Below are 17246 nucleotides of genomic sequence, written 5' to 3' on the forward strand. Positions count from 1 at the left end.
GTGTGTGTGTGTGTTGGCTGGATCTCTTTTTAAGCAAGAACTGGGGCAAAAGGAAGAACGTGATAAAAAGGTGGAAGTGGCTGAATCGCTTCGCAGAGCAGCCTGATAAATGAGACCTTCTGTAGGCATCTCTGCAGTTGGCCCAGAGCATGATGTAGCATTACGGGGGAGCACTAGTGAAGCGGGATCTTTCCAGAACCCAACTGCTCTTTCCTCTGTCTTGTTCTTTTTGCTAATGGCTGCATAAGTGACCTTCTCTCTTTTGAGTCAAGGCTATATTACTGGGGCTGTTATTTCCCTGATTCCTGGCAAAACAGAAGTCCCTCCGCCTTACGCCAGCAGTCTCGGAGCACGATGGAACCTTGCTGCTCCAGCTTTCACTAGCAAAGAATAAAAATTTTTTTCCTAGGCTAATCTTCACTTTCCCCTCCTTCCCCTTCAGCCTCTCTCAGACCTTTTAATTTTGCTGCTCTCTGTCTGAAAAAAACTTAATTAGAAACAGATTGGTTTTGAATTTTTGGAGCGCTTGGGGCTTTCTGTTGCCTAGAGCTGGCAAGCTCCCAGCACACTTTAGATTGCAGATGCGGAAAGATACCTGGTCCATCAGAAGCGCGCTGCCAATCCCCGGGCTGAAAGCAGGTACTGATTGCATCTGCTTTTGTGCCTGGCAGCCCTAGCCAGGGTTTCCTAGCTACTAGATCCTTCGTGAAGTGAGACCGTGTTGCCCTCGCAAGGTGAGCCCCGGTGGGCCAAAATACCAGTTATTCAGGACCTGAGTGCTGCTAGGGCTGGGTTGACTAATTTATCAGGCAGAGTTTCTCTGGGAGTCAACGAGAGGGCCCGCCAGCGGTGCGTGGGGGCATCCCCAAGCTGCTACCTGAGACAACGTGCCACTCAAAACCTCGAGCGTGTGCTGCGTCTCCCCCAGCAGCCTCGTAAAGAGCGCTTTCCTGTAGCAAGCCTGTCTTCTGCCTCCGTGCCCCCCACCCGCCTACGCTGCTGTTCCTCGCCTCCCGTGAGCTAAACGGCAAGAGCTCCGCAGCAGCCTGCAAGCGGCTGCGGTCGAGCGGGGGTTCTGCATCTCCTTTCCCTTTGTCAACAGTGCAGCTTTCTAGAGTAGGTGGCTCTGAGGCTTTGGGTTTGGAGTTGATACTGTTTGGGGGGATGTCGCTGTTCCTTTCGCGTTACTCGGTTTTCTGTCACCCGTTTGCCAAAGGAGCGCTCTCTTTTTGGTAGGCAACCTGAGAAGGAGATCAAGCATGAGCAGTCCTTGAACCAGCCTAGCGAAGAATCCCTGGAGGGAGTAGCCAAGGAGCTGGAGCTGGAGCTCGAGCAAGAGAAAATGCATTTATTGCAAGCGAAGAAGGAGAAAGTTCAGCAATTCCAGGAGGAGATGAGGCAGCAGGAGGAGGAGGAAGCTCAGAAGCTTCATCAGCAAAAAGAAAAATCCCTCAGGTACTTTCCTCTTTTACTCCGTCTCCCCGCTGTTTCTCCGCCAGCCTTTCCTAGCTGCGATTTCCTTGCCGGTGGCCGCAGGCTTGTGCTGTTATAGGCCACCACCTTGAAAGGGGTGCTACTTTGCCGAGTCGTGGGCAAAGGAGGCAAGAACAGGGCTTTTGGGGAGGAGGAGTACGGCGCTCTTTGCCTGGCGCAGACAACCCTGTGCGTGAGGAGCCGCACATCTTGAAATGAACAGCGGTCTGCTCTCGGCGCTGTAAATGCTTAAAGCGGATGTGTAGAGAGCACAGTCTGCCTCAGGAAAGCGCTCTCCGATACAGACGAGAGAGCATCTTTCCATGTCCTGCCAGACGAGCTCTGAGCCGATACACATGCAGCTTTCAGAGCTCTGAACCTGTCTCTTATGGTTAACCTGGGAAAAGTTTCCAGTTCAGCGCGTGGAGCTTTACCGCCTGGCAGACGTTCAAATCCTGGGCGAAACGGTAGTAACAGGACTGGAAATTGGAGCGGTAGAGGAGATGAGGTTACCCCAGAGGAACTATCTGAAACTCCGGTACTGTATGTTTTACAGAGGGACTTCCAAACAAGACTTTAAGGAATAGGGCATGGATATCTGTGTGAAACCCGGCCGGTGCGTGAGGGTCTAATAGCAACTCGGGGAGCGGAACAGCACTGGGAGCTGTGTCCTCTCCCTGGGGGGATTTTTCTCTCCAGGCTTGTATTTTATTTCAGCTGGCCTTGATACTTACCTTCTTAGCACACTGAGGCAGCCAGAAACAGTATCGTGACATGAAATGTCATTGGAATGCTGTCTTGGCAGCGAAGAAAGACGCAGAAATCGCACCTGAAGGGAAAAATGTCTATGCAGTAATAAAGCAGTACTACAAAGGGTGTCATATGAAAATACGAAGCTTACGGATGTACTAATGCATCCAGGTGCCTTGGCTGGAGCCTGCTTTCATTTAATAGGAGCTGATTTCATTTACCTGGGGAAAAAAAAACCAAAACCCAAGTGCCACCTATGATGATATAGTGCATTTTAAAAATGCGCCGCAGAAGTTTGATGCTCGGGGGCTGTGTCTCCCGTGCCAGCAGCCAGGTTCTGAAGGTATGCAGGAGAATTAATGGTCTGGAGCCCTGGAAATGCATCACTCGGGCAGGCACAGCTAGTGGGAGCGGCAGCTGATCTACAGGCCTTGGGGAGGTGGTTTGAAGATATTAAAGCCTCCAGAACCTCTTTTCTTTTTTTTTTTCTCTGGCTGCTCATCTCTCAGGGCTCTGAAAGAAGATTTGGCAAAGGTTTCTGAGGAGGAAGAGTTGCGTGCCAGAAAGGAAGAAACTGAGAGACTCTCAAAGCTGCGAGCCAAAATCACCTCGGAGACCGAGGCGGAGGAGGAGAAGATAAGGTGAAAAGTTTTGCTGCCGTCCCTGGGGACATGAACTCTGCTGGTTTGGGAGGGAAGCGTCTTGCATGCCACCAGCAACCGCTCAAAGTGGAGGTACTGGCCCACCGAGCCTCCCGTAGCTGGTAGCCTGCCTTGGTAGTAAGTACGAGGCCCTGACTACGACGCTGTATACGTGCTGGGGAGCCGTGTGTCGATAGAAGGTAAAACTGATGGGCCTTAACGGTGGCAGCTCTGCCGCCTCGGAGCTGATCCAACTTTCCTAAATAGACGTACAGTACATAAGTGTCCTGAGAGAGGTGTTGCTGTAATGTCGGACCAGGCACAGCTCTGGGGCATGTAAATGAAAGAATTTACATGCATCTACAAGGATAGCTGCACTCGGCAGCGTAGCTTGGTTTGAGTGGATGTCTCCGTCTAATGGCTCTTAAGGCCTGTTGAAACAACTGGGGGAGGCGGAAAAGGCAGGCGCTGGAAAAGTTACGTTTTGCTATTTCTTTTTTTACTTAGTTGACAGATATGTCTCCACCTGACTGCTTTGCTGTTTATTTCTGAGGCCCGAGTTGATACACTTGTGAATCCGTGTGCTGTGGTTCTTGGTTTCTTCTGGCTTGCGTGTCCTATCCCATAGCAGCGTCTTCCGTCAGCTCTGGCTCCTGAATGGAGCCCAGCGGTCAAGTACCAAATTCTGACCTGCTTCTGTCTCTGTGTTCTTGTTGCAAACCTACCAGGGCAGAGCAGGAGGTCGCGCTGCAGAAACTAAGAGAAGAGTGGGAATCCCTGCAGGCAGTGGAGAAGGAGAGCCTGGAGAGGAAGCAGCAGCTTGTTTTGGAGAAAATGAAGCTGGAAATGGAGGAAGCTCAGCAGAAGGAGATGATCGGGCTGGAACGAGAGAAGGAACAATTCCTGAGTGAGCTCAAGGAGAGATTAGACAGGGAAAAGAAGAAGGTGAGACGTGTATTGCCAGCTAGGGTCAGACCCGTGCTGTTCATGCTGGCCTGGCTTGCGTTGCAATGCTAAAGTGTTGAGATTAAATAACACCTGCGTGTACTTTAACAATGACTGCCTTAAAACGTAAAGGAAAGATGTTAGGCGTGCTGGTAGAGGCATGATTGAGGTGGGGAGGAGTACTCCCCCAATTTCTATTACAACGGTGATTAAACAATTATTTAAATGGGCACATTGCATCTGAGGGAAAGAGAGATCACTGTGTGCCTCTGCCGAGATAAACCGAGGCGTTTTACCAGATCAGCATACCTCTTTGGCTGCTGCTTTAGTCCTCCAGAGAGCTCGGGGAGTTCTTGAATGGAGGCAGGCTGTAGTCCTTCCAGCACAGCACGACTGAGATCCGTTGAGGAGGGAGGGAAAAGCGCCCTCCCGCTTGCGAGGGGAAAGCGCCTAGAGAGTAAAGGCACCTTGTATGTAATCCAGTTTGAAAGGGGTTTACCGTTGTGCTTTTTTGATGCTTACGGATAGATGTTAATCGCAAATGCATCTTGCGCAGCATGTCCCCACAAGTAGAGGTCTTCCAGCAGACTGTCTTGCTCGTCTTCCTGTAGGCAGTAGAAGAGCTGGAGAAACAGTGTGCAAATGAACTCCAGCAGCTGAAAGCTGCAGCAGAAGAGAAGCATCGTAAGGTAAAAGATGGTGTCCTCAGAATGTAAATCGTTTTTTTCCCCACACTGCCACCAAAGGTGGCCAGGGTGGGTGGCATTAATTTTCTTCCGCTTCCTAAATGTGGTTCTGGTCTGGCTCAGCATTTGGACGTGCTCCGAGTAGGGGGTGGTGAGACTGCACACACTGGTCTTTGCCACGGCGCTTGCTCTCCGTAGGAGGGTGCTAAATGGATCCTGTCAGAAGGGTGACAAGTCTCTGTGGGTGGCTTTCACGGCAGGTCATTTCCAGCCTGCAAACCCAGATAGCAGAGGCACAGAGGAGCGAGGAGGCTCGGCTGCGTGACGACTTGCAGAGAGCAGAGCAGAAAGTGCAGCAAAAAGCATGTCGAGTAACAGAATACGAATACGAGGCAAGTATTCACCTGGGATTGCTGAAGGTTCTTCACCCTCTCTCCTTGGGTGCGTGGTGAGGTCTGAGAGGCCACGTGCCCTGCCCAGGGGTGACAGCGGTGCCTTAGGGGAAAGGACACCCCTGCAGCATCTCACCTTGCTTTGTACTGCCCAGGCCACAGCCTGATCCCACTTGCAAGGTACTCGGAACTTCAGTCCCTCTGCTCGTGTGAGAGGTTGATCTCTTGGGGGGCCACCGTAGCGCGATGCTGTAGTTCAGGGAAACAGCTTTCCGTGTTACCCCTGCAGCTCAGCGAGCTTATGAGAGAGAAACGCCAGGAAGTGGAAAAAGACCATGAGAGAAAAATGGAGAGGATGAAAGAGGAGCACCGGCAGGTCCTAGCACGGATTCGGGATCAGTATGAGGAGGAGGTACTGCTGGGGGAGAGCGGTGAATCTGGGAGGCGACGGCAGTGGCTCGCTCGGTTGGGCTGTACCTGGGCTGGCGCTGCTGCTTGCCGGACCTGCCTATCTCAGCCAGTCCTAGAATTGGAAATCTCCTTTCCTCCAGGAGAACTGGGCGTTGTTGCCATGATGTAAAATGAATTTAGGCCGGGGTTATAAGGATAAGCTGTCAAAATAGTCTCTGTGCAGGCAACTTCCACACACGTCTGTGGACTTCCGTGCGAGAGAAGATTGTTCACGTTTTTGCAGGTGCCCGTTCTGGAAAGCCTTCTGCCTCCCGTTTTTGACTATACAGTCAGCAGTGTGTGACAAAACCTTAGTGTCGCGGGTTGTTTCGTCTTTCTTGGGCCATTCCCTTAACGGTGGTGTCCCTGTAAGCAAGAGCTTTTAATTTGCTGAATTTGGTGTTTGCTCAGGAGCTGCTGTGTGATGGGCTGGCTTTCCAGAGGGTGTCCCCCCTGTGTGTTCACCTTGGCTTGCTGGAGAACCCTGTGCCTCACTCGGCCACTTTTCTCATTTGTGTTTTGCAACAAACAGGAGAGAAAGCAAAGAGCAGAGCTGTTTGAAGGCCTGCAAAGTGAGATGGTGCGCCTCCGACAGCTTCATGAAGCGGAGGCGAAAGCTCTGCAGGCAGAGCTGGATGAGCGGCTTGCTGCATTGCAGCGCAGGCACAGGGAGAAGGTGAGGAGAACGCTTTGCCGAGCAGTTTGCTGTGACTTGGCTGCTTGGGGACGGCCTGGGGATGGTGACACCTCAGTGTGCCTGCCACCCTCTACAGCCCAGGGTGACGCACGTGGCAGGTCGCATTTTCCCAGTTTTCGTTGTTCCTCCTGGTGGCAGAGCTCTGCCCGGTGAGTGAGGAACTTGTGCCGTTCTCTCATTAACACAGCGTCTCTGTGCAGGAAAGAAAACTCCAGGATTCGGAAAACGAGCTTGAAATGCGCACGAAGAATGTCAAAGCCAGATCGGTGCAGCTCCTTAGCCAGGTGAGTCAGCCCTGTTGGGCCCGTGGAGGTTTCCTAGCCCGTGCTGCTCCTCTGGCTGCTTCCTCGTGGGGGGCTTTTCAGAAGTGCTCAGCCAGGGCTTTTGCTGCCATCCAAGTTACAGGTAAAGCTTCCGTCACAAGTCGGAGCAGGGCTAAGCATTCCTAGTGGTACAGCCTCATGGCTGATGGTTGCAGTGAAAGGCAGTGCTCTGGGTTTGCTCAGTGCTTTGGGAGACGGCAAGTGGCTGTAAGTGGCAGAGGGATCGTAAAAGCCTTTCAAGGCAGCATGTCCTGCTCAGCAATACTTTGCATTTTAGTCAGTCCCCTCCTGATTTACCTCCTCTTCTCCCTGCTGCCGTGAAAAGGGAACGAGTGCTTCTGGATCTTGGGCAGCAGAGTGGGAGAGGGAAGCGCTCCAAATGCTCCTGTGGAGCTGGCAAAAATCGCTGGCTGATGCTCTTGCCTGCCAGATCTCTTAAGTCCTGGCCCGTGCCAAGGGCTGTAGATAACCTTGCTTCTGCCAGCCTTCCCTTTCCAAGCAGCACTGGAGTGAGGAAGTAAAAAGGTGGAGAAATGCAGGAGGCAAGCAGAGGCTTCGCGAAAGCAAGGTCCTGCAGAAATGGCCACGTGCCTTGAATACTCTCGCAGCTGAGCAGGAAGGGGTGTTCTTCCCACAGGAATGCCAATATTCCCAGCTTCTCCCTTGAAGTCAAATAAAGGCAGGGGATCTTGAGGGGGGGGGAATAAAGCAAAACTGACAAGAGTCCTCGGGTGTTTTGAAATGGGCTTGAGACTCAGGCCTGACCTCTGTACTTCAAGTGCCGCTCAGCATCAGCAGTCTCCTCGCTCTGACACTCACCTGCTTTCTCCTCTGTGTATAGGAGGAGTCTCTGAGAAAGAAAAGGCAGCAGCTGCTGGATGAAGACAGACGGACTGAGCTAGAAAGAGATGTATGTATGTTTTAGCCCTGGAGAGGTGCTGTGCTGTGCTGCTTTTCTTTTGGGGGTGAGGGGAGCACGCTAGAACTGTGGCTTTAAAAAAGCAAACTGTCGCTTCTAAATCGTGAGGCTGAAAATCCCTCCCTGCCTCAGCCTGGAGTGCCATCCCGCTGAGAGTTTGAGCTCTGAGCTGCTTCCCAAAAAGAAGAGACGGTCCTGTTCTCCCAGGATTGGCACGTGGTGTGTGCGTTTGTAGCTCTGGGACCTCCTGCGAAGTGTGCAAGAAGCGAGTCTCTCGCACGTTGTGTGCCTTTCATTTTGGCTTTGGGGAAATTACTGCGAGAGATTTTCTGGTTTTCCTCTAGGAAGCTGCTGTCGCTGCTCAGCTCCGCCTAGAGGAGAACAGGAAGGAGCACGCCAGCCTCCTTGAGTCCATCCGGCAACTGCGTAGGTCTCTTGAAGAGCTGCAGGACCAGAAAGCTGAGCTGGAGGCCCAGGTGGACTTGCTGCAGACCCGAAGCCAGAGGCTGCAGAAACGCATCAGGTGCGTGTATGAGAAATCTCCTCTAATGCCAAAAAATCTACCCTACGCCCCTAACAGAACCTCTCTGACCTAACCTGGACCTTGCCCTTACCTCTGAGCTTCTTGTGTCTTGGGCCTTATTCCTTCAGAATCCTAACGGTGGTTTTACTGCACGTTGAGGGCATGGAGGTCCTGGGGTCTGTTTCCAGATCTATTAATAACTCGCTGTGTAAAGTTGTCCCTTTGCCTCTGCTTGTCAGGTTAAGTAAGTTGTTTGTCTTCTCCACATCTGTCTTGTGAGGTTAACAAGAGGCTTTGAGAGGGGCACTGAAATGCAAAGAAGAGGTTTTCCTAAGATAGCTGAGCTTCTGGGTAAGGGTGTGAAGCAATGGTTCCCTGCCCGGCCAGGGGTTACGTTTGGCATCGCACCACAGACCCGATGCTGGTGGTGTCTTGCACGTCTGCGGCCCTTTCCCTCCTGGAAACTGGAGGTCACTTGGGACACCACTGCGGATAGATTACTGGTCTAATCAGGTGCTGCCACTGTTGCCTTTTCTTGTGGCAGTGAGCTGGAGGCAGCCGTCAGGAGCAAACAGGAGACTTTGAAAGAACTGGAGGCAGAAGAAAGTGTGGAATCTCCAAGAAGGAAAGCTGAGCTCCGTGTTGAAGACCTGAGAGAAGCTGCTCAAGCTGTGAGTAAAGCAGACCGTAAAGGTGTTTGCCTTGTGAGATCTGAGGCTGTAGCTCCCTTGAAAATCCCAGCTTTTGTTCCTTCGGTGAGAACTCGTCTGAGATGCAGTGTTGCATTTTTCTTGGCCAGGGGACATCGACACGTTTGGTAGTACTTGTTGATTTCTGTCTATTATTACCGGGGAGGGGGGGGAAAGGCGTGTCGGATTCTCGAGTGCCCTCGGAGTCAAAAGCTGGGCTTGAGTCAGGGATAGAAATGTCTTTGTCAGTTTTTAAGTCACATAAAGGGCGTCCCTGGCACTGGTCTTGGATCTGGGCAATACCATGGTGATGTCATTCCGAACTTTTGCTCCTAATGGGATTCTTAGGGGATGCTGGGGTTCTGTTTCCCGTACGTATTTCTTAGTTTTTGAAATGTTTCGACTCCTCAGCACTCGTCCAGAGAGCCTGCTTCCCCGCCCTCTCAAAGCCATGAGGACAGCAACTTCCAATTTGATCAGTGAGTATCTGTATGCCAGCCGCTTCTGGAAAATGGTTTTGCTTTGGTTTTACGAGCAAACGTTTTTGCTTGGGTTTCCGCGCACTGCACCGACAGTTCGTTTTGGGGGAGGGGGCTGCGTGAGGCTTGCAGGTTGGCGCAGCCAGCACGAAGCCAGGAGCATGCCTGTCTCTTCCATGTAGCGTCAGGAGCTACATCTCTGCAGAAGGGATCTCCATCAGGAATGCCAAGGAGTTCCTGGTGCGCCAGACCCGCTCCATGAGGAAGAGGCACACGGCACTGAAAGCTGCAAAGCAGCAGTGGCGCCAAGATATGCAGAAGGCACAGGAGGTGGTGCAGGATCCTGACAGCTCCCAGCTCCTGGAGGGCGTGCGCAAGAACCTGGAAGAGGTGAGCCACTGAGCAGGCAGCGTTCAGATGTCAGGCATCCCGGCTGCACGAAGGAATCCACAGCCCTGGGATCGATTCCCGGCTCTGCAGGTGCAGTGGCAGGCAGCTGTGGGCGTTCAGTCCTCCTGGAAATCGGATCTCGCGTGTTTTTTGTGTTAGATATGCAGCGTTCGTCCCTGCTTGTGTCTTCCTCATCGTAACACAAGGGTGAGAGCCCTTCCCCTCTCAGGCTGGCTGTAGATTACTTGGGGAAGGCGAAGAGAGCTGTTTGGGAACGCAGTGTCTGAGGAACGGGCTTAATGAGAACCTGACTTAGGCTTTGGATCGCAGTGATGTTACCGTGCGTCAGATGAGCGGTCGAGAGTGCCTGTGCGTGCAAGCATAGCCCACAGCTAACGGAGCATTGCGTGGTAGAATAGTTTCAGTTCTGTTTCGCTGTGCGTGCTTTGGACTAGGAAGGCTCTACGAAGCAGTCGCTGCAGTGCAGCCGGTGCTCAGTAGCTGGCTAGACTCCAGGGGCTTGATCGTTAGCTGGAGCTCTTGGGACCTTAAAAATGGAGGAGGCGTTTGGTAGGGAAGAGGGATCCCCGTGCCATGCAAATCCCGTAACACGCTTTTTCCTCGTAGCAAAGGAGGTGACAGGTATTCATCCCATCAGCAGGTACACTTTTATGGCCGTAGCTCTAGAGTGATTTCACCCTTGCTTGGAAGAGGGTTCTCCAGTACTTGCCAGCTCTGCTGATACGCCAGCCAAAGACAGGGAAGATCATAGTTTCCTTCACTGATGATAGAGAGCACTTACGTTTGCAGAACCAAAGCCGTTGACCCTGTTGGGTGCAGGGTTTGGAAGTGCAACCTCCCTTTCCTTGGGGTGAACTTGCTTTGAGGCACGTGCTCTGCCCTCTGTACGCTCCACTTCCCACGCTCTTGAAGACGTGGGAGCAGTTTTACTCCGGCAGCGTGATTTCCTGCGCTGAGTAGACGTGAGATAACAAACGTCACCATGACCACTAACGTGGATTATTTCCCGTCATCCTTGTTTAATTTTCCTCCTCGGCTTGGCTGTTGCAGGAAGCAAAGCAGTTGGACAAGATGAAGTCGGCTATGCGGAAAGGACAGGTGCTGCTGAAGAAGAAAGAAGAGAAACTGAGCCAGCTGGAGTCCTCGCTGCTGGAGGAGGTAACCACCGGCATCACCGGTGCTTGGGCCTGCCCAGCGGCACTCCCACCCTGCCCAGAGCTCGTGGCCTCCTCCCCTAGGCTGCAGTCTCTGCAGGGCTTTCGGTCCCTGCGAGGGCTCGCTAGCGGGTGGCCAAAGACTGGCGTTCGCCAGCGGAGCTGGATTTTAGAAACGCATTCTCTGAGAGCAGAGTGGCGTGTCCGTCTGGGAACGGTGGGAGAGAGAAGGCTGGTCACAGAGTTGGAGAGAATGGCAAACTTCATCGAACTACGCCCCCCGTGATTCACTAGGTCTGCAGCCAACGGGACGAATGTGGGCTGGGGCTTGGGACGGAGACTTTCTTCCGCGGTGGCAGCTTGCCAGGCTGGGCTGCTGGCAGCAGGGATGGGCCTGGGTGGAGAAAACCTGCTGAGTGTATTGGCTTGTGAGAAGCTTGTCGGTTAGGTCAGAAACGAGTCACCGTTAACGCCGATATGCTGATGTATCCTACGATACAAACTAAAACCTGACATCACAGTGGTTAGATGTCTTATTCGCCGTCTGTATCTTGGTCAAGGTGGCAAATACTGTGCCTTCCCTCCGCTGATGACATCTGGACTCGCTGTTAAGCGTGTGGCTGCAGAGCGGGTACAGAAAGCAGCCTGAAAAAGCCGTGTGATTTGAGCCTAGAGAAAACAAGGGCAGGTCACCTCGTGTGAGCTAGGATCGAGTCTGCTTTCCTGACCGAGGCAAGCCTTGGAATCTGTTCAGCTCTGCCTGGGACCACGTGGCCTTAGGCAGGGCAGCAGCAGATGCAAGGGCACGAGACCTTCGATGGTCGAGCGCTTGTCCTTGGTGCAAAGAGAGAACCCAGGCCGTGCAAGAGTTTTGAGGCTAATTTAAAGCACAAACCACTTCGACTTCTGCCTAGAAGGGCCCGTTCGCATGGCTGCTAGATTTGGCCTCTAGTGCACGCACGCGCTTCTTCCAGAGACCAAGCAGTCTCTTGACTTTCAGATTTTGCTGTCAGGGACTGAAGACGAGCCTGCCTTCGTCCGTGCGGTCCAGGCTGTGTAGAGTAGCTGTAGGCAGTATTCCAGTGGCTTTTACGTTTCAGGGACGGAACAGCAGGCTTTATTTGCGTTGTTTTCCTTCTTTTGACCAGCTTTCGGACGAAGATACGCTGAAGAGCGCTGCGTGCAAGAAGATGGTGACTTTTGATCTCAGCAGCTCTGAGGACACGAACAGCACATCCAGTGTAAATCTACGTCAGCCTAAATGTAAGCGCCTGACTGGCTTGCTATGCTGAGCCCGAGGTATAATGCTTTAGACCTAGTTCTGGCTTTCCCTCTCGCCTCTCTGATGTACCTCCTGTTGTTCTCACTTGTGCTCATTAGCGTCTAAGGCAGGTCTGCTGTCCGTGACTGGGACTGCTCTGTATATAACGTCTTATTTGAAAAACTTGTTTCCTGCCTGTAGCGGCAGATGAGAGGGATGGAATCTGAGAGTGAACTTGCCTTTTAAACCTCTACCTTTGTTTTTCGAGTGGGTTATGAAACCTGGCTTCAGCTCTTCCCTCCGCTGTTGCAGAGCTGTGTTGCTCTTCTGCAGGTGTCTGGGCTTACTCTTCCTCTCACCTCTGGCCGGAGGGGCTGCTGCGATTCCCTGTCTGCTGCTTGTGCTTCTTGGTTTGCCCTCAGTTGCCTGTAACCGGAGTTGTGCGGGTGGGAAGAGGGGCTGCCCATAAACAGCCAGGAAGGCGGGAGGGTTGTCTCACTTGCAGAAAGGCTGGCAAGGCTGAAGCTTAAAGAAAAATTGGAAAACTTCCCTATGGCAACAGACTGACACGCTGTCCAGTCTGGGATCGTCTCTCTGACCCTGATCAGTAAAATATCTGCAGGCACACGCGAAGCTTAAGGGTTGTCTCTCACCGTAAGATGAGAGCCCTCGTATCGGCACGGTCCTGTTGGTCCTACCTCCAGCCTGGCTGCTCTTCTGAGGTGTCTGGGCTTACTCTTCCTCTCACCTCTGGCCGGAGGGGCTGCTGCGATTCCCTGTCTGCTGCTTGTGCTTCTTGGTTTGCCCTCAGTTGCCTGTAACCGGAGTTGTGCGGGTGGGAAGAAGGGCTGCCCATAAACATCCAGGAAGGCGGGAGGGTTGTCTCGCTTGCAGAAAGGCTGGCAAGGCTGAAGCTTAAAGAAAAATTGGAAAACTTCCCTATGGCAACAGACTGACAAGCTGTCCAGTCTGGGATCGTCTCTCTGACCCTGATCAGTAAAATATCTGCAGGCACACGCGAAGCTTAAGGGTTGTCTCTCACCGTAAGATGAGAGCCCTCGTATCGGCACGGTCCTGTTGGTCCTACCTCCAGCCTGGCTGGTGGCCTAGAGAGCTTCGCTTTTCATGAGCGTGTGAAGCGTAACCAATCCATTCTGCCTCCTGCTCAGTTTGTGTGCGGTGAGACCGTTGAAGTAAAGCATGATTGCCTGTGCCAGGGTCTCGTCTGAGAGGCAGGGTGCAGTACTGGGGGTCTCGGCACGGGGGATGCAGCTCCTGAAAGGGCTTGCCGTTTGCAAGGGAATCGCCATTATGTTAATGGCTGCACGGTACAGGGTACAGCAGAACGCAGAGGGATGGAGCAGGGAGGTGAAACAGAGGCGCCGATGCATATCCCGGCTTGTCCTGCAGGCCCCGTTCTTGCAGCATTGGAGGATCTTGTCCTTGCTATCTTGTTTCTCCTCCGCTTTGGGCCCAAGCAGCCTCCAAGGCACAAATCGTCATTGTCAGTCTGTATCTCCTCTGTTGGCTGCAAAGCCAGGTTTTTGCCTCTGTATCCCACTTAGCACGCACTGATCAAACTCAGCTCGGAGCGCAACACGCAGCGGAAAGCGAGGGAGGCGGTGTCTCCCTTGCCTTCCCAGTGACCCCTTTTTCCCCCCTCTCTCCTGCCAGTTGATTTGAGAACCGATTTACAGCCTCCCCCCCAGCTGGACAAGATCCAGTACTTGACAGACTCTCTGCAGCGCATCACTAGTGAACTGAACGGGGTCCTCGGCGTCTTGGGCTCCCTGAACAATCGCCAGTCTCCACTCTTCGCCTCGACGCCCTGCGACGGCGTCCCTCTGTCTACATATGCCTCCTTGGCGGGCCTTCAGGCAGGTGGCTCCCTGGTGCCCCCCGCCGGGGTGTCTCTGGTAGACCAGTGGGCCTGGAGCACTGGGCTGAGCTCTAGTCGCTCTTTCGTAGCTGGACAGTCAGTGGACAGCATCCTGGCAGAGAAATGGCGCGAGTATTTCCCAGGTAAGTCTCCTGTTAATCCACCTGCTCGCTTGCCTACGCCTTTTGGTTTCGCGGCCCTGCAGGTTCTAACCGGCTCACCCTTCCGAGGCTGCTGAGGCCAGATCCGCTGGTGCTGCTGATAGGAAGGGCGCTAAGGAGATAAGGAACGAGCACCTCATTCCGGGAGGTGCAGCCTATGGCTGATCTGGTCATCCTGCTTCTGGAGCAGTTCAGCCTTTAATACACACCCAAGAAAGCAGTTGTTACTAAAGAAGGAAGGGAAAGAGGAGGCAGCCCTGCTTCGCTGGAAGCCTCCTGTGACTTGCAGAGAGGGTTCACCATCTCGGTTTCCTTGACTCCGCTATGTCCTCGGCAGGTGGCTCAGCTTGTAAGGACAGTGTGTCCATAGCACAAGAAAGCAAATGCACCCAGATGTAAAGACTATCGATTTTTGGGGGGGGCCTGTATTTAATGTCTGTTTTCCAGGTGGGTTCCCGTCGCTCGGTGGAAGCTCCAAGCCTCTGGGCAACGAGCTGGGATACGTACCTGCAGAGTAAGGGTCTTTTTCCTTGAGTTGTTGTTTCATTGTGCTGCTTTTATTTCTCTGGAATGATGCATAGGTCACATTTCATATAACAAGTAGATAACAAAATCATATTAAGTAGACAAGTTAGCTACTGGTAGTTATTCACTGCCACGTGCTTGGCACTGCCTTGGAGCTTCTACCGTGAAGCCGCCGTCGTAGCTGTGCCGATAACCCTCATTCCGGGACCAGGGTCCAAGGGTGCCGGCACTGGGCCACGCCGGCTCCGCTGTGACAGGCGATGCTGTGCGGCTGGATGGAGCGGAGGCTGCCCCCCCGAAACCTTTCTGATGCTATACAGACGAAAAGGAGGACAGCAGCCTGATAGTGGGGGGCTGCTGCAGCTCTTCTCTATGATGTGGTTGGGCAGAGGACTTTGAGCCAAGAGGAGGTTGCTTTTTGTTAACCGTGGCTCTTTCTGTGGCAGCCCGTCGTTTTCTTTGTCGTTTCTGGGATGGCTTCTGCCTAGACCTCTCTTTCCCACTTGCGCTGTCTCTTTCTCTCATGCAACAGTGAGCAAATACGGCTGTTCCAGCACTCCCAGTTCCAGAGCCGTGAGTCAGGCAAGAGGAGTATTCAAGGAATGATTGAGACCAACAAGAAATGGCTAGAAGACTTCAAGAGGGATTCAAAAGCGTATCCTTTGCCTGGGTCTGCTCTTTAATTGCACTCCAGCTTCCTGCAGCAGGTAGGAGGAGACAGCAGGAGGTGAGCGCAGCGGGAGCGCTAAAGCATAGAACAGCAATTTCGAAGCCATAGCCTCTATTTTAGTGTCCGGTTCTGCAAAGGGATAGGATGTTTAGCAGTTAAGAGCGCGAGTGACCTGTTTGCTGTTCTTTGAGCTGTACTTGACCGGGAAGGTCCCTTCCCTTTCCCCAGGTGTGCTGTGATGCTCTTTAGTGCCACTGCTCTGCTGTGGTACACAGCAGTTGGAGCTGGTAATGTGAGAACGTAAAAAAAAAATTCACCAAAGAGTGCAGAATGGAGGAGGCGGCAGGGGCCTCGTCTCGGGCGCCTGCTTTTGGTGCCATCGATACGGCCCCGGCCACGTCGGTGACTTGGCTACGGGCAGTCCCTGCTGAGCAGCCCGGGATGAGGGAGCCGCGTCTCTGTGAGGCGAGGGTGCCTGGAGGCGTGTGGGGCAGCCGCGTGGCTGGGCGGGGAGGGCTGGGGCTCCCCGGCGGAGCTCTCCCTCCAGCTGGGTTTTGCGGCATGTCGTAGCATGCGGTTGGATGGGAACGGGCGAGACCTCTCGGTGCTCTTAGCGGGGATGTTTCCGGGTTTGTGTTGTAACAGCACTGCAATGCTGGGGCTGTCAGTATCTCCTCTGCGGTGTACGCTGATGTTAGCAGCAAATCCCTCGGGCCTCCGGTAGCGCACGCTGTCCTGAGCACGGTGCTCCTTTGAATTCCCTAATCCCCCTTTAATTCCATTTGACTTGGATGCAGCGGGCTAAATACAGCAAGCGTGTGCGCGGCTGGCTCCTGCCCCCCAGTACCTGTCCTGTCTGCTGGCTGTGCTCATGCGTGCTAATCCCTCCTGTAAGCCAGGCTTTTCCTTCACCCGGCTGCCAGATCTCTCTTCCCAGGTGCACAGAAGCCCCCTGCCAGCAGCCCCAGCCTACTTCAGCTAGGGCTGGATGAAAACAGACAAATTAAAGTGTACCACTACTAACAGGCGGGACTTGGCTCGGGAGAGACGGTGGCTGGGGCCCGTGCGGTCTCCCTAACGAGATACGGTGGGTTTCAGCGATGCCCAGCCATCTCCGCCGTGTCCTTGTGCTGCGCCCTTGAAACAAAGTCTCCTTGCCAGAGAGCGGAGGAAGGAGGAAGTGAGCTTCCCAGGTGGATTCTTCTAATCCTGTAATGTGTCCAAATATACTTTATAGACTGTTTAATCCAGTGGTGAAATATCAGGGCTTCAATAAATCAACGGTTCTCTCATTAGTATTCTAGCGATCGTGAGCCAGAGCTGTGAATCACGGAGGACGTTGAGTAACTGGTCAAGGGGGAGGGTGCGAATCCAGCTGAGACTCTGCTAGAGGAAATGTGTCGGGACACGAGCCCACGCTGGTGCCCAGCAAATGCCTAATTGCCGGCGGGCCGAGTCATCTGGCCTCTGGCACGTGTGCGAACAGGGGAGAACGGCTGGAGTCTGGGGACAGAGTCGGGCAACGGCAACAGCGAAACGGCTGTGGAGTCTGGGGACAGAGTCGGGCAACGGCAGATTCCGACTCTCGGGACACGTTCCTCTCTTTTGGGGTGGAAGCGATAGGAACTAAACCAGGAGTGGCTTTTTGCGGCAGATCTGGAAAAGCCCTCCCGGCTTCCTCTTTCTGCCGCGCCGGCCGGAGCTGCGCAGCGTAGCGGTGCTACGGGAGCTCTTCTCCTGCGCTACAAATGTGCCGACGGCAACGCGGAGCTGGGATGGCAGGAGAGCGTGGGGCGGTGTCTGCTGGTGCGGGCGCCGTTAAGGAACGCAGCCTAGTGTGGGTGTCGAGACAAAGGCCCACCTGCGTCCTTCCGTGCCCTGGGGAGAGGGAGCCGGAGCTCAGCTCAGCAGCTGGGGTCTCCTTCCACACGGCAGGGCTGGGGAGGCAGACCCGAGCCCTTGGTGCCCAGCCTGGAGCCTGGCCTTGCCGCTCCTGCAGCGGCTCCGCGGGGCTCCCGGGAGAGCAGGTCTCACGAGACCGTGACACGGGCTCTGCGTGGCTGGAGACCTGGCTGAGGTGTTGGGGTGCGCAGCTCTCCGACCGCAGCTGCGAGACGGTGGCTCGTTGCTTTGCTCACCGGGTGGCTGCCGTGGTGTTCCTCCGGAGAGGCTGGGTCCCCATCCCCCCACCCCCCCTCTCGCCCGCCCGCGGCTGGGC

General features: G+C 53.9%; 1 protein-coding gene across 1 annotated transcript in view; it reads left to right on the plus strand.

Moving 5' to 3' along the window:
• The window catches only part of CEP164 (centrosomal protein 164), a 40188-nt gene extending 23886 nt beyond the window's left edge, over nucleotides 1-16302 (plus strand). Inside the window, exons 12-30 of the mRNA XM_019470531.1 lie at nucleotides 1237-1455; nucleotides 2733-2864; nucleotides 3593-3809; nucleotides 4421-4498; nucleotides 4756-4887; nucleotides 5177-5299; nucleotides 5870-6013; nucleotides 6235-6318; nucleotides 7199-7267; nucleotides 7621-7799; nucleotides 8344-8470; nucleotides 8900-8967; nucleotides 9150-9357; nucleotides 10429-10536; nucleotides 11681-11795; nucleotides 13468-13815; nucleotides 14281-14347; nucleotides 14891-15013; nucleotides 15952-16302. Of these exons, the coding sequence (XP_019326076.1) occupies nucleotides 1237-1455; nucleotides 2733-2864; nucleotides 3593-3809; nucleotides 4421-4498; nucleotides 4756-4887; nucleotides 5177-5299; nucleotides 5870-6013; nucleotides 6235-6318; nucleotides 7199-7267; nucleotides 7621-7799; nucleotides 8344-8470; nucleotides 8900-8967; nucleotides 9150-9357; nucleotides 10429-10536; nucleotides 11681-11795; nucleotides 13468-13815; nucleotides 14281-14347; nucleotides 14891-15013; nucleotides 15952-16051 (2641 nt within the window). The 3' untranslated portion in view covers nucleotides 16052-16302. The remainder of the gene's footprint in view (nucleotides 1-1236; nucleotides 1456-2732; nucleotides 2865-3592; nucleotides 3810-4420; nucleotides 4499-4755; nucleotides 4888-5176; nucleotides 5300-5869; nucleotides 6014-6234; nucleotides 6319-7198; nucleotides 7268-7620; nucleotides 7800-8343; nucleotides 8471-8899; nucleotides 8968-9149; nucleotides 9358-10428; nucleotides 10537-11680; nucleotides 11796-13467; nucleotides 13816-14280; nucleotides 14348-14890; nucleotides 15014-15951) is intronic.
• The last annotated feature ends 944 nt before the right edge of the window (nucleotides 16303-17246 follow it).

The sequence above is a fragment of the Aptenodytes forsteri genome, unplaced genomic scaffold (assembly GCF_000699145.1).
Source record: "Aptenodytes forsteri isolate BGI_AS27 unplaced genomic scaffold, ASM69914v1 Scaffold187, whole genome shotgun sequence".
Taxonomy (NCBI): domain Eukaryota; kingdom Metazoa; phylum Chordata; class Aves; order Sphenisciformes; family Spheniscidae; genus Aptenodytes; species Aptenodytes forsteri.